Source organism: Poecilia mexicana, unplaced genomic scaffold (genome assembly GCF_051168715.1).
Source record: "Poecilia mexicana isolate PSO_F unplaced genomic scaffold, ASM5116871v1 scaffold_12, whole genome shotgun sequence".
Taxonomy (NCBI): Eukaryota; Metazoa; Chordata; class Actinopteri; order Cyprinodontiformes; family Poeciliidae; genus Poecilia; species Poecilia mexicana.
The window spans coordinates 23,218,928-23,230,984 of NW_028263381.1; the positions used below are offsets into that span (position 1 = coordinate 23,218,928).

Here is a 12,057-nt window from a genome sequence, read left to right on the forward strand (position 1 = left end):
GAAAAGTAGCCTTACGGCTAACAATAGTTTTAAACCCTAGTATGAAGTGAAAGTAATGACAACATGACAGAAACACAGTAGTTGTGCAAAACCTGATTTCAGGAAAGGTGGTTTAACATGTTTGGTTTTTTTATTAGTTCAAATATTTTGATCCTTTTATTTTTCATATTTGATCTGAAATTTGACAAAATTTCACTCATTCATTTTGTAAAAACTATACAGTGAAGTTAAGTTTATTAGTATAGCCCATTTCATAATGAAAACATAACATACTAATCTATTGTGAAACAAACAACCTTTACATTTTGTGAATTGCCATCATCAACATCATTGAGGAAAATAGTCAAATATACATCAAATATTTTAATCAATATCCTAGTTATTATTAACCAAAGGAAACATGTTTTTAGCCTCTGTTTAGTAGAATGCAATATTTCTTCTGTTTTGCTGTTACAGTTGCGGTTTTAGAATGTTTAATAGAAGGTCTCTGATGTCACTGAGTGGTCAGTAAATGCAACAATCCAGAGAATACCAGTATGGCTAATTGGAAGGGTTAAAGGGGAAAGCCTCTTGTTTCTAGAAACAAGATGGCTGAATGACTAAGATCAGCACATCTGCCTCTGGTTGAAGGTCAAGACTTCTGGGACAATGTCCTCTGGACAGAGGATACCAGAGAGGACATGTTGGACCAAGATGGACAGAACCAAACACAACAGATCAGCATAATCACTTTATGATTACTGTAGCACGGTGGTGGAGGGATGGTGATCTGGGCTTTTTCACCCTAAAACCTGGGTATCTTACAGTTATGGGCTGGACCATGAACTCCTCTGTAGACCAAAGTATTCTGGAGTCAAATGTGAGCATCTGTTCATCAGATGAATTTGAGGTCTGGAGCTCATTCTTTCAACCTGGGTCTGTTTACTTTTACAGAATATTTACTGTTAAAGTAAATAATCAAGGTCCTCCAATTGTCTAGTCAAAGTCCAGACCTCCACCTAATTGAAATGCTGTTGTGGGATCTTCAGGACAAACTCTAATAAACTAAAACAAAGCTGGGAAGAAGAGTAGCTGATGGAGTCAGTTAGAGAACCTGCTAAAGAAGGTTTTTACAGGACTGGATCTGTGAAAGCTACAGACAGTGATGTTTCTACTCCATCCCGTCTTCAGGTCCAGGTTAGAGTCTGCAGCCTCTCAGGTAGCTGCTCAGGTCTCGGTTCTGACAATTATTACGCCAGGCCACCCTGAAACCAAAAACATGTATGCTACATGATCTCGTCCAAACACGAATATCAAAGCAGTCCCATCATCACTGCACCACATGACCCACCATGCTCTGATGCCGTTGGGGTCCCTGACGACGCGTTTGGCGCAGGTGATCGCCGTTCTCACGTTATCTGTCAGGAGTTCTGTGGGAAGATTCAAAAACTGGAACTTCTGCTTTCCAGGAGAACTTCCAAAGTAACATGGGATTCAACGCTTACGGCTGCAGTTGATGTTGCATCCGTTGGAGCTGGAGACTCCGCTGTCTCTGCACCACCAGCGGTTGTTGATCTGGAAGATGCCGTAGTCGGTGGAGCCGTCTCTGTTGCGGTTGGTGGTACTGGTGTCGAAGCCTGACTCGTGTTGGGTCAGACAAACCCCTACGGACAATCAGGAAACACAATGAGAGGGAAGAATGGATTAGTTATCATTGGAGTAGCTATTGAACATTTAGGAATAATGATTGTTGTCTCTCCCTTCCTAAATCCCTTCAAAGTTGAAAGGGAACTGGAGTCTATCACCAAAGATCAGTGAGCAAGAGTGGAAACTCTCAAGAAAAACAACATCTACCACTGACAAAGAGCTGAACATGACCTGGAGGCGTCCAGGAAACCAGGAAAACCAAGAAATGCAAAGGGAGAACATGGAAACCCCATACAGAAAGATCCTGGACCTTCTCACTTTGAGGCAAATATATTAAATAAGCCTCCATGTAGCACCATGCAGGTGTTCTGGACCTGAACAAGTCTGAAGGTCCAGTGGAGGTGACAGATTTATTGATGGTAACCAGTGATGTGTACAGGTAGACATTAACCTGTCATTCGCTAGAGGACCCAAATTTGGGTCCTCGGCCTTTGCTGCAACAAGATCAATTGAGAACACATGCTATACATTTATCAATATAGGCATATTGCATATCCACGGATCGGGGAAAAGCTCCTCTAAATGACAGAAACAATATGTTCTACCTCAACAACACCCAGCTTGAACACTAAGCAGCTTGATTAAAAAAAAACCTAATTAGATGCTAACGAGGCTAACGAGGCTAACCCGGTAAAAAAAAAACGCAACAGTGAAAGAGCTAGGTGGCCCGATCCTCACAAACTATCGATCAGAGTAAAGCCGAAGCTCTGCCGTTTCCAACAATACCAGAGTCGCCACACTACGTGCAAAACTCACTGAACCAGCAGCTAAAGAAGAAAAAAAGAAATAGCTAATTTCACGAAGCGAAAAGCATAAATTCAGTCCTACCTTTGCTGTTTCGTGGTCATAATCCTTATTAGACTAAATATTTCCACTTGGTTCGATAATCCATTTTCCCTAAGTCCGTCTCATATTGTTTTCGGCTCCGCCCAGAGCCTCTTCCGTGTCCTGGCTACCATATAAAAAATCTAGAGGCGAACTCCGTCAATGTACGTCACATGCGTTTTCCGCCCTGTAATTGGTGAATGGCTTTAGGTTCCGTATTCATGTCAACGCCCTCGGATTCTATTGGCTCTGACGGTTCGAAAGACATGTCAATCATCAAAATTGGCCAATGGGTTCCCGAGAAACTGCCCAGCGTAATTTTGAACGTCTGAATGGAGAACTGCATGATTTTACGCGCAGAGCGCATTGTTATTGTAATGTAATTGTGAGATATATTAGTTTCTTCCTGTGATCATATCATTTTGACAAATTAGCTTTCATTGCTATTTGCATTTTCATTGTTATATAATTATATTTGAAATGTTATTGTGAGTTAATCTGTTCCATTTTCAGATTATTACAATTTGTCTATTTTTTTCTCTTTTTATGAATGAATGCAATGTGGATTTTTAAAAGGAACCTCCAAAAACAATTATTAGATGTAATTACTTATCTATGATAAATAATTATTTATTTTATGATAAGAATAAATGATTGAAACAGAACCTACAGAAAAAAAAACTGAGAAAGTTCAAATGGCACAAATTGTGCCAAAATGGCTAATTTGGAAGATCCGTCTAGATTTTTATCAAGTAGTACCTCTCTAAAACTCATATGATTAACTTTTTTTTCATGAAACTTGGCACAGTAAAAGGTCAGATTGTGTGCTGTTGTTTACTACAGGTTTTGGATTTCATCTGCTTGCTTTAAAAGGAATCTTAATATATTAAACTGGTTTTTTTTTAGGCGGAAATAGATACTTTTTCCTAATTTCTGCTGTGTATCATATTAATTTACTTTCCTCAGTAACAGGCAGGGTGGTTTTTAGAGCTGTAATATATTCTCTAGGGTCTTACCTTTGTTTTGATACCAAAACAATTAAAATAAACTCTGTAGTTCTTGAGATACATTCAATTCATTTTGGGCATGTTATTTTCAGCCATATTTCTCAAAAACAGGCCATGAGCTTGATTAAGTGGTGGTAGAGCGACACATCTCCTGTTGTTTTCAAGTCCCAATTTGGGTAAAAGAGGTTTGTTAAGAAAAATAAATTAAAAATATGCTAGTTTTAAAACTTAACATGTTTTGATTGAAATAGCCTAATTATAGTTTTAAAATCAGTAACTTATTCTGGCATATTGACCTTTATTTTACCTGTAGTTAAAGCAAATTGTTTGCCAAGATCTTTGATCTGCCCTCAGTAGCAATCAGTAGTAAGTTCCAGCTTTTCACACTGATCTGTGAAAGCCATGAAACAGCAGGAGATCAGGAGAGTCTCTGCTTCCACCTTATTTAGAGAATGGTGACAACTGGTGTTTGATCTTGTGAACAAATTGCAGGGAGTTTCTAACTTTAAAAAGGTCAGAGACAGGTACAGCAAATATACGCCTTATTTGAATAAATTAAAGACAAGAATACGCCTTTACTATAAAAACTTTCTACAGAGTAACAAATCAGATTTTGCTCTTTGCAATTTCTCCAAGGACGTCTTTGCTTTTTGTCTGTCGTTTCCATCTTTTGTCTTTTTTCCTTTTCTCAGGTAAACTCATGTGTTGTTTGTGGTCTGAGATTTCTGATGTTTTATGATGTGTTTGTCTGGTGATAGTTTGCATCTGTCTTGAATAAATGCTGATTATCGTGACGCTGTTATCTCTGTGTGATCTCAGTCTTTGCGCACAGCATTTTTCTGAATCCGGGCATAAGAGAGGATTTAACGAGTCAAAAGGTTTTTAAAGTTTTAGAATTTTTCCTCTCCTAATAGGTTCAAACAAAGTACTAAAAATAATGAAAATAAAACCAAAAACAAAATGCTATGCTAACAGTTGATGGTTCTGTACTTACAGTCGGCCAGGCTGATGCCACGGTAACCATCCATGCCACTGGCCTTCAGGGTGCGCGCCCAATCACAGCGCTCGAACCGTTTCGCGTTGGCCACAGCCACCAACAGCAGCAGCACCAGGGTCTTCATCATCTTCATCTCTGCTGGTCCGAATGTTTTCACTCCTGGGTGTTAGATCTGTGGCTGCTTAACCTCTTCCTAATCTGATCCTAAAAGATCTGACCTCCTTCTGCTCTGGCTCCTCCTTATAAACACCAGAACGGAGGAGGAGACTCACTCACATCTGACTTTACTAAATTATTTTATTGTTTTATAGAAATGAAACATGAACTGCTGCTACTAAACATCCAGTCTTGGTTTTCTAGGAAATCTTTATTATTTTATAATAGTGTTTGACCCAACAGGAAGAATTGGTTCCTCATACCTGGAACCCAGCATAATGTTTGTTTACCTGTCCAAGTATGCTGAATCATGGAGGCAGCAAATATTGGCTGTGATGATAGTAATTTCTTAAGCTGTATCCATGAGACAGATCAGTCAATCAACAAAGTTTATTAGTATAGCACATTTCAGCAACAAGGCAGTTCAAAGTGCTTTACATCATAAAAACATAATACATTCAACAATAGAGAAACCTGTAACAGACATCACATTTGGTCCAGTGCCGTCCTTAAAATCAATTAAAATCATCACATCAAATATATTGATCAATATTTAATCTATTATGGTTCAAAAGCAAGTCTCTGGTGGGTTTTCATCTTGAATTAAGGAACTCGGTGTCTTCTGGAAGTTTGTTCCAGATTTGTGGTGCATAGAAGCTAAATGCTGCTCATCCATGTTTGGTTCTGGTTCTGATGCAGAGCAGAACCAGAACCAGAACCTGAGGGGTCTGGAAGGATGATACTATAACAGTAGATCTTTAATGTTTCCTGGAAATGTTCTTCAGGTGATAGAAGGCCCACTTTGTAACCATCTTTATGTGACTCTGAAGGTTTGGATCAGAGGTCATCCTGATCTCTAGTTTCCAGCTGGAAGAACTGAAACTGTGTGCTAAATAAGAGGGATCCTAGGATTGAACCTTGGGGTACGCCACATGTGACGTCTGTCCTCTCCCATCAAAAGTTTCCTATTGACACAAAGAAATCTCCATTAAGATTCTAACCAACTGGAACAGAAAAAACTAGCTAGTGGCTCCCAAATACTAGCATTTGGTAGCAGTTTGTGTAATCTTAGAAATGATAAGATTTTTATTCTGTTTCTGCTGCAGATCTGAAGTAAACAACGGGGTAAAGTTTAAGCTACAAGGTCAAAGAGTCACTTGGTAGTAAATTTAATCAGGAACAAAAATGTTGATGAATCATTTTTACTGCATGGATACTGGAACCTTTTCTCCGTTTCCCTGTAGCTTTACTGGCAGCACCGTAAACATCAAGGTGGATTAAATTAAATAAAAACAGTCCAGATCATCCCTCAGTTCAAATGACTGTCAGTAAACTGATGTATGGAAACACAGCAGATGGTAAATAAATAGTTTATTATTGTAACAGGAGCTGCAGAAAAACAAAAGCAGAATAAAGGCAAATATGAATATTTCCATTAATAACTGCTAAGAAACTAAATCAATATCTAATAAACAAACACTGTAAAGGAATATAATTATATTAATAGTTAGAATTATAATTGTGTTGTTGTTTGATTCACATTTCCTGCTTGCGTGCGAAGAAGTCGGGCCGAACTGGAAAAGAATCTTTGTTTGGACTAACAATTTGACTAATGGTCTCTGATGGAGCAGATTTAATTTCCATGTCAGTCACTGAATTCTCGGATCTTCCAACACACATCATGTGTAAGACGGAGCCAGAAGCAAGATTCAGAAACGCCATTGGTCAGACGTTTTCCAATATACAACAGCAGGGCTGATATAGTATAAATACTCAATGTCAGAAGTAAGAGACAAGACATTTTGGATTCTGAGACGATGAAAATGAGATGATGAAAATGTAATGAGTGAATCCGCAGATGTGCATTAAATGTCTTCCTGTTTGTCTATGAGCAGAGAGAATGGAGTTTTGGGTATCATTTCTTATTTCATGAGTTTAGCACCTTTAAATTCCTACATTACACCAAAACTGTTCACAACTTTCTCCTGAAGTTCAGGAAGGGAGTGAAAAGTGATTAAATTTGCTCCAATATTTATTCATTTCAATCCAACAAATTTTGCTTCGACTCATCCTGTGAAAATAATTATAAACTTTAACTGATGATGTTTAAAAAACTCCAAAAACCTTTATTGTGTTACAATTAGTTTAATCATCCGACTAGAAAGCAGTAAATGTTTTCACCAAATTATGGGGAAACTGAAGAAAAGAGAAAATCTCCACCAAACTACTACAAAAAACTATCTTCACTCTCTGACTCTCTGCTCCTCCTCTACCAGCTGACCAATGGGGAGCCGGCACTGGATCGGGTGCTGCCGCTGGGCGGACACAAGGCCCCGGTGGTGACGGTGGACTGGTGCTCCGCCGTCGACTCCGGCACCTGCCTCACAGCCTCCATGGACGGGAAGATCAAACTCAGCACGCTGCTGGCACAGAAGTCCTGACCCTGAAGGCATCGGGGGTCAAAGGTCGACGTAAACGGATCACTGTGCAGTTTCTAATGTTGTCTAACGTCTATTTTTGTTTCATTCATCATTAAAGTCTGACTTAAAGTTTCACCCTAACGTCAGTCTTCAGTTTGGTTTATTCACTTGTTGAGGCTCAAAGGGAAATCTGAGATTCTGGGTCAGTTTAACGACAGAATAGTCGAGGTCACTTCCAAATTCAGTTCCACTATAGACCCGGGGGCCCAAAGTGGGTCCTGGAGGCCCGGCACCCTCCACGTTTTATTCTCTTCCTGGTTTAGCCTGGATGCAATAATGCTCATTAGAGGCCTAAGCAGACACTGACCTGCTGAAAAGGTTTTTACTGTCACCAAGGAGAGAATAAAACATGCAGGGTGCCTCCAGGACCCACTTTGGGCCCCTTGCTCTAAACCAACAAGACATTTAGCAGAAGCTAACGCTAAAGTGCTGCATCAACGCAGAATTTAGAAATAAACTAATGCTAATTTCTCCTAAAGCGTTAACGTGATGTAACAGGAAAAAGAAAAGAAACTGAACTGATGTGGTTTTTATGTTCTTCAGAATAAGAGCATGAGTATAACAGTGATTCTTGAGAATAGGGACAAAATGGGTTTTAATTTTCCCTTTTTTTAATTATTTCTCAACTTTATGTATGTAAATATGACAAATAATGTATTGGAAATGTAAAGATGCTAAGGTGCAGGCTCGCAGTTGCAACATTTTTTTAAATTACATTTTTAATCGACCAGACCGAGAAAAATAAATATAAAATTATTTTTAAAATACCCTATTAGTGATATTTTTACTCATTTTACAGACAAATGCTTCTCAAGAAACAAAATAAATATTATTGAAAGCAAAAAACAAAAAGTCCATCTGACGGAGTTGACACAGAACTGAAGGTGGTGACAAACTAGTGAGTAAAATGAAAAACTTGGTACATGTGAAGTAATGCAATTTATGTAAAACACATTAAAATGAATTAACTTTACATTTAAGTGAGATTTGACAACAATTTCACTGAACGAGTCACAAAAACTCTGATGGAGTTGACGAAATGCCAAACTACCTCAATTTATATGATGTTATTCTGAAGGAGGCCATATTGTAGCTCGTCAGGTCCATTAAATATTTACAGTTTACCAAAATTAAGCTTTTATTTCGCAAAAATTTCATCAAAGTTTTGTAAATTGTCAGTTATGGAGTTGACACATCATGGTTGTGACAAACAACTTAGGAATAAAACAGAAGAAAAAACTAAAGAATAACTTAAGCTAACCGGAGCTAACTAGCCCTCCTAGCAAAGGAAGAGAAAAGACAACGTCATGGGGTCCTCAGAAGTTCTGGTGCCCCCCAATAATGCCTGATTTTGACAAAAACTAGGGACAAATTTCAATGGAGCTGGAAAATATAAAAATGATTTTTAATTCAATTTATTGATACTTTTATAATTATTTATATGACTACTTATACTTAATTGTCATAATATATAATTATAGGATTTCTTTAGTTGTTTTAACAGGCATCATCCAACGACTGCAATGTTTGAAATAAAAAAATATTCAGCAAACACCCGGAAAACATACATTGTTGTGCTCACATGACCCAGGTTAGTTTAGTCAGATATTTGAAAAAATTATATTTTGTGTTTATTTTATTCAAATTTCATGCTTTATCCATAGGACCTGTTTTGTCCCTATTCTCAAGAATCACTGATTAACGTCTAATTGAAGAATTCTTAAGTCCATAACCAAAACTTCAAACCAGATGTCAAACTTTATTTAACTGAAAGTTTACAACAAACTATTTATCTGGAAAAATAATTTAGAGTAAGTTATTAAACGTTTTCAAAGTTAGCTGAAGCTAATCAAAGCGAATTAGCTCTGCTATCAGCAGATTAGCGGACGTGCGCCCACCTCCTGATGCAGAATGAGGGGCTTTGATGTTAAGGTTTAATTTCTGTCTCTTAAGTCAAATAGTTTAGTACCCAGAGGAAAAGACGGGTCATTAATGTTCCTCAGGATGGTGGAAATATTTTCTATTTCATCTCCAACAAGGAATAAAATGCCAGACTCATTACATTTTGGTTTAATAAGTTTATTTCTTACTTTCAGCCCAGACATTTGAATATTTTGATCCTCTCGGTTTTCATAATTGATCTGAAAGTTGGTACAATCATTCATGTTTTCTAAACATATGCAGTGATATAAAACTAATTTCTCCAGACACAATGAAGCAGGACAGCAACACTCTGCTCAACTGAAGCTGTAGGTGAAATACAAGGTTCCCCCTTTGCTCAGATTGCACCGGACGTTGTAGGTTCCCCTCTTGATCACAGCTGTGCAGCTTCCCAGGTAATCATCGAAGGCAACGTCCTTGTCGTAAACTTTGACCGTCAGTCGGCCATTCAGCTTGGCATTGTAGTAATTAAAGCTCTGTGGCCATGAAGGATCTCGATTGCCCTGCACAAAAGGCGTTTGACCCATGTTGCTGAATCCGTAGTAGACTTTCACATAGCCGTCCGGTTTGCTGTACTTGTCAGGCCGCAGGTTTCGGGCCCTGAGGTTGGAGACCGTCAGGTAGGAGTGAGCCAGGCCCACACAGCAGAGCAGCAGGACGATGAGAGGAAGGCTGGAGGCCATGACTCAGGAAGCTGCAGACAAACACAACTTATCATAAGGTTGAGCTGATTCTGCTGCTGGCCTGAAACTGAACTGTTCAAACTCTCTCTGGGTTTCAGTTCCTTTCATCTGTCAGACTGAACTACCCTTAAAGCAGGGATGGACCTGTGTTAACAGCATGAAGCAGGCCAACACATCAACAGGCAACAGCAGTAAAGCCATTCATCACTTCTAGAAACTAAGGAAGAAAATAGTCAATGAAAAGAGAAAGTTTTACCTGAACAGGTGATCAGAGATCTGAGCTCCTTCTGCTCTGGTTCCTGCTTATAAAGACCAGAGGAGGAGACGCGTCTGATTTTATGACTTTATTGTTGTGTTCAGAGAAAGCATTGAAACTTTGTCATGTTGAAAAACAAAACCTTCAATAAAACATTTACTGCTGCTGAACGTCCCTGACCCTGGGAAATCTTTATTATTTTAAAACAGACATGAAGAACTCTGGCTCAACCCTGGAGCTGTGGATAATGTTTGCTCACCTGTCCAGGTGCCACATCCAATCAGAATATTGCACATAGATCCAGGGGCGTGCAGAGACATTTTGGGGGTCAGCCCAAGTGAAAATAGTATACTTTAGTAGTATTTAAATAGTATTAAATTACAACTAATAGTATATTTTAGTATACTATACATACTTTTTTGGAAAAACTTCAAGTTGTACTTAGAGTGTACTTAAATTATAATTTTTAAATATTTCAGAGCTTTATTATTATTTATTATTATCTTCCCTGCTTCAAATTTTTTCTTCTCTTTGTGGCGTTTTTTAAATAAATGAAAGTGTGCAATACCGCCACCATCTGGTCTGGAGTATAAACTGGAGCTAATGCCGTTGATTATAAGGTTTTACATCAAACATCTGAAAATTCATTGGGTATTTTCTTAAAAGTTACATCATGATTATCCTTTTTTATTGTATGCAATTTTAATAAATAGTAAAAGCTTGTTAAGGCACTTAAAATTCATATATATTCATTCATATTTTGTTCACTTAAAGTATACTTTTAATATATTAAAGTGTATTTTGGTACAATTATGTTTAAGTGTGTTTAAAGTACTAATTTTGAAATTGGTACAAGTGTATTTTTAGCATACTTCAGATATACTTATAGGTAGTACACTTAATAATTACTTAAAGTGTACTTTCACAAATGTAAGTATGTTTGAAGTATACTAAAGTATCCTTTTTTTCACCTGGGATTGGTTCACAAGCAGGAAGAAAAGGTGCCTTGTGCTGCATGTGGAGCTGCAGCTGCCTGGATGAATATTCAGACAAACTTTGAACATCATGTTTCAGATTAAGAGCCAAACAGGGTCTGATGTAGATGGGTAATAAAGTCTGAGGAAAGAACTTGACTCAAAACAAGATGCTGACAAAAACCTTTAGTCAGCAAAAAACCAAACTAGGTCAGAGCAGATCTGAAGTAAACAACGAGGTAAAGTTTAAGCTACAAGGTCAAAGAGTCACTTGGTAGTAAATTTAATCCCAGTTTACAATAAATCAGGAACAAAAATGTTGATGAATCATTTTTACTGCATAGATACTGGAACCTTTTCTCCGTTTCCCTGTAGCTTTACTGGCAGCACCGTAAACTTCAAGGTGGATTAAATTAAATAAAAACAGTCCAGATCATCCCTCAGTTCAAATGACTGTCAGTAAACTGATGTACGGAAACACAGCAGATGATAAATAAATAGTTTATTATTGTAACAGGAGCTGCAGAAAAACAAAAGCAGAATCAAGACAAAGATGAATATTTCCATTAATAACTGCTAAGAAACTAAATCAATATCTAATAAACAAACATCAAAACTGTTCATAAATTTCCCCTGAAGTTCAGGAAGGGAGTGAAAAGTGATTAAATTTGCTCCAATATTTATTCATTTCAATCCAACAGATTTTGCTTCGACTCATCCTGTGAAAATAATTATAAACTTTAACTGATGATTTAAAAAAAAAACTCCAAAAACCTTTATTGTGTTGCAATTAGTTTAATCATCCGATAAGAAAGCAATAAATGTTTTCACCAAACTATGGGGAAACTGAAGAAAAGAGAAAATCTCCACCAACAAAAAACTATTAAATTTCTTAGTTTCAAAAGTCGAGAATTTTCCACTTTTATATCCATAAAGTCAACATCTCTGTTTGTAAAAACTTAGTGCAGATATCCAGAAGAAATCAATGGCTTCCTGCAGGCAGAACCAATAATAAATGTTCAGTTGCTTCCATGTTTATGTTGCACATGTAT

The 12,057-nt window shown here is 37.6% G+C and overlaps 3 protein-coding genes across 4 annotated transcripts in view; 1 reads left to right on the forward strand and 2 right to left on the reverse strand.

The window, feature by feature from the left end:
- Window positions 1–12,057, forward strand: part of LOC148156142 (NLR family CARD domain-containing protein 3-like) — a 159,217-nt gene that overhangs the window by 103,307 nt on the left and 43,853 nt on the right. The window lies entirely within an intron of this gene.
- Window positions 218–5,353, reverse strand: LOC106912010 (lysozyme C-like). 2 transcript variants are annotated; one of them, XM_014978841.2, is made up of 4 exons: window positions 4,513–5,353; window positions 1,485–1,643; window positions 1,331–1,409; window positions 218–1,244 (listed from the first exon to the last, which is right to left on the reverse strand). In XM_014978841.2, exons 1-4 carry the CDS (start codon window positions 4,646–4,648, stop codon window positions 1,178–1,180), a joined length of 441 nt encoding a protein of 146 aa, XP_014834327.2. In that variant the 5' UTR covers window positions 4,649–5,353; the 3' UTR covers window positions 218–1,177. The 2 variants fall into 2 exon arrangements, with proteins under 2 accessions (XP_014834327.2, XP_014834326.2); XM_014978840.2 differs by having other exon boundaries at window positions 218–1,409.
- LOC106924587 (perforin-1-like) lies at window positions 9,215–10,167 on the reverse strand. The gene has a single exon (XM_088010680.1). The coding sequence runs from the start codon at window positions 9,773–9,775 to the stop codon at window positions 9,389–9,391; it is 387 nt and encodes a 128-aa protein (XP_087866806.1). The 5' UTR covers window positions 9,776–10,167; the 3' UTR covers window positions 9,215–9,388.

Coding starts and splice junctions, on each gene's coding strand:
- LOC106912010 (XM_014978840.2), bottom strand. CDS start 4,648: ATGAAGATGATGAAGACCCTGGTGCTGCTGCTGTTGGTGGCTGTGGCC. Junction 1,644..4,512: donor TGGCATCAGCCTGGCCGACT/GTAAGTACAGAA, acceptor GATTGTCCGTAG/GGGTTTGTCTGACCCAACAC. Junction 1,410..1,484: donor ATGCAACATCAACTGCAGCC/GTAAGCGTTGAA, acceptor ATCTTCCCACAG/AACTCCTGACAGATAACGTG.
- LOC106924587 (XM_088010680.1), bottom strand. CDS start 9,775: ATGGCCTCCAGCCTTCCTCTCATCGTCCTGCTGCTCTGCTGTGTGGGC.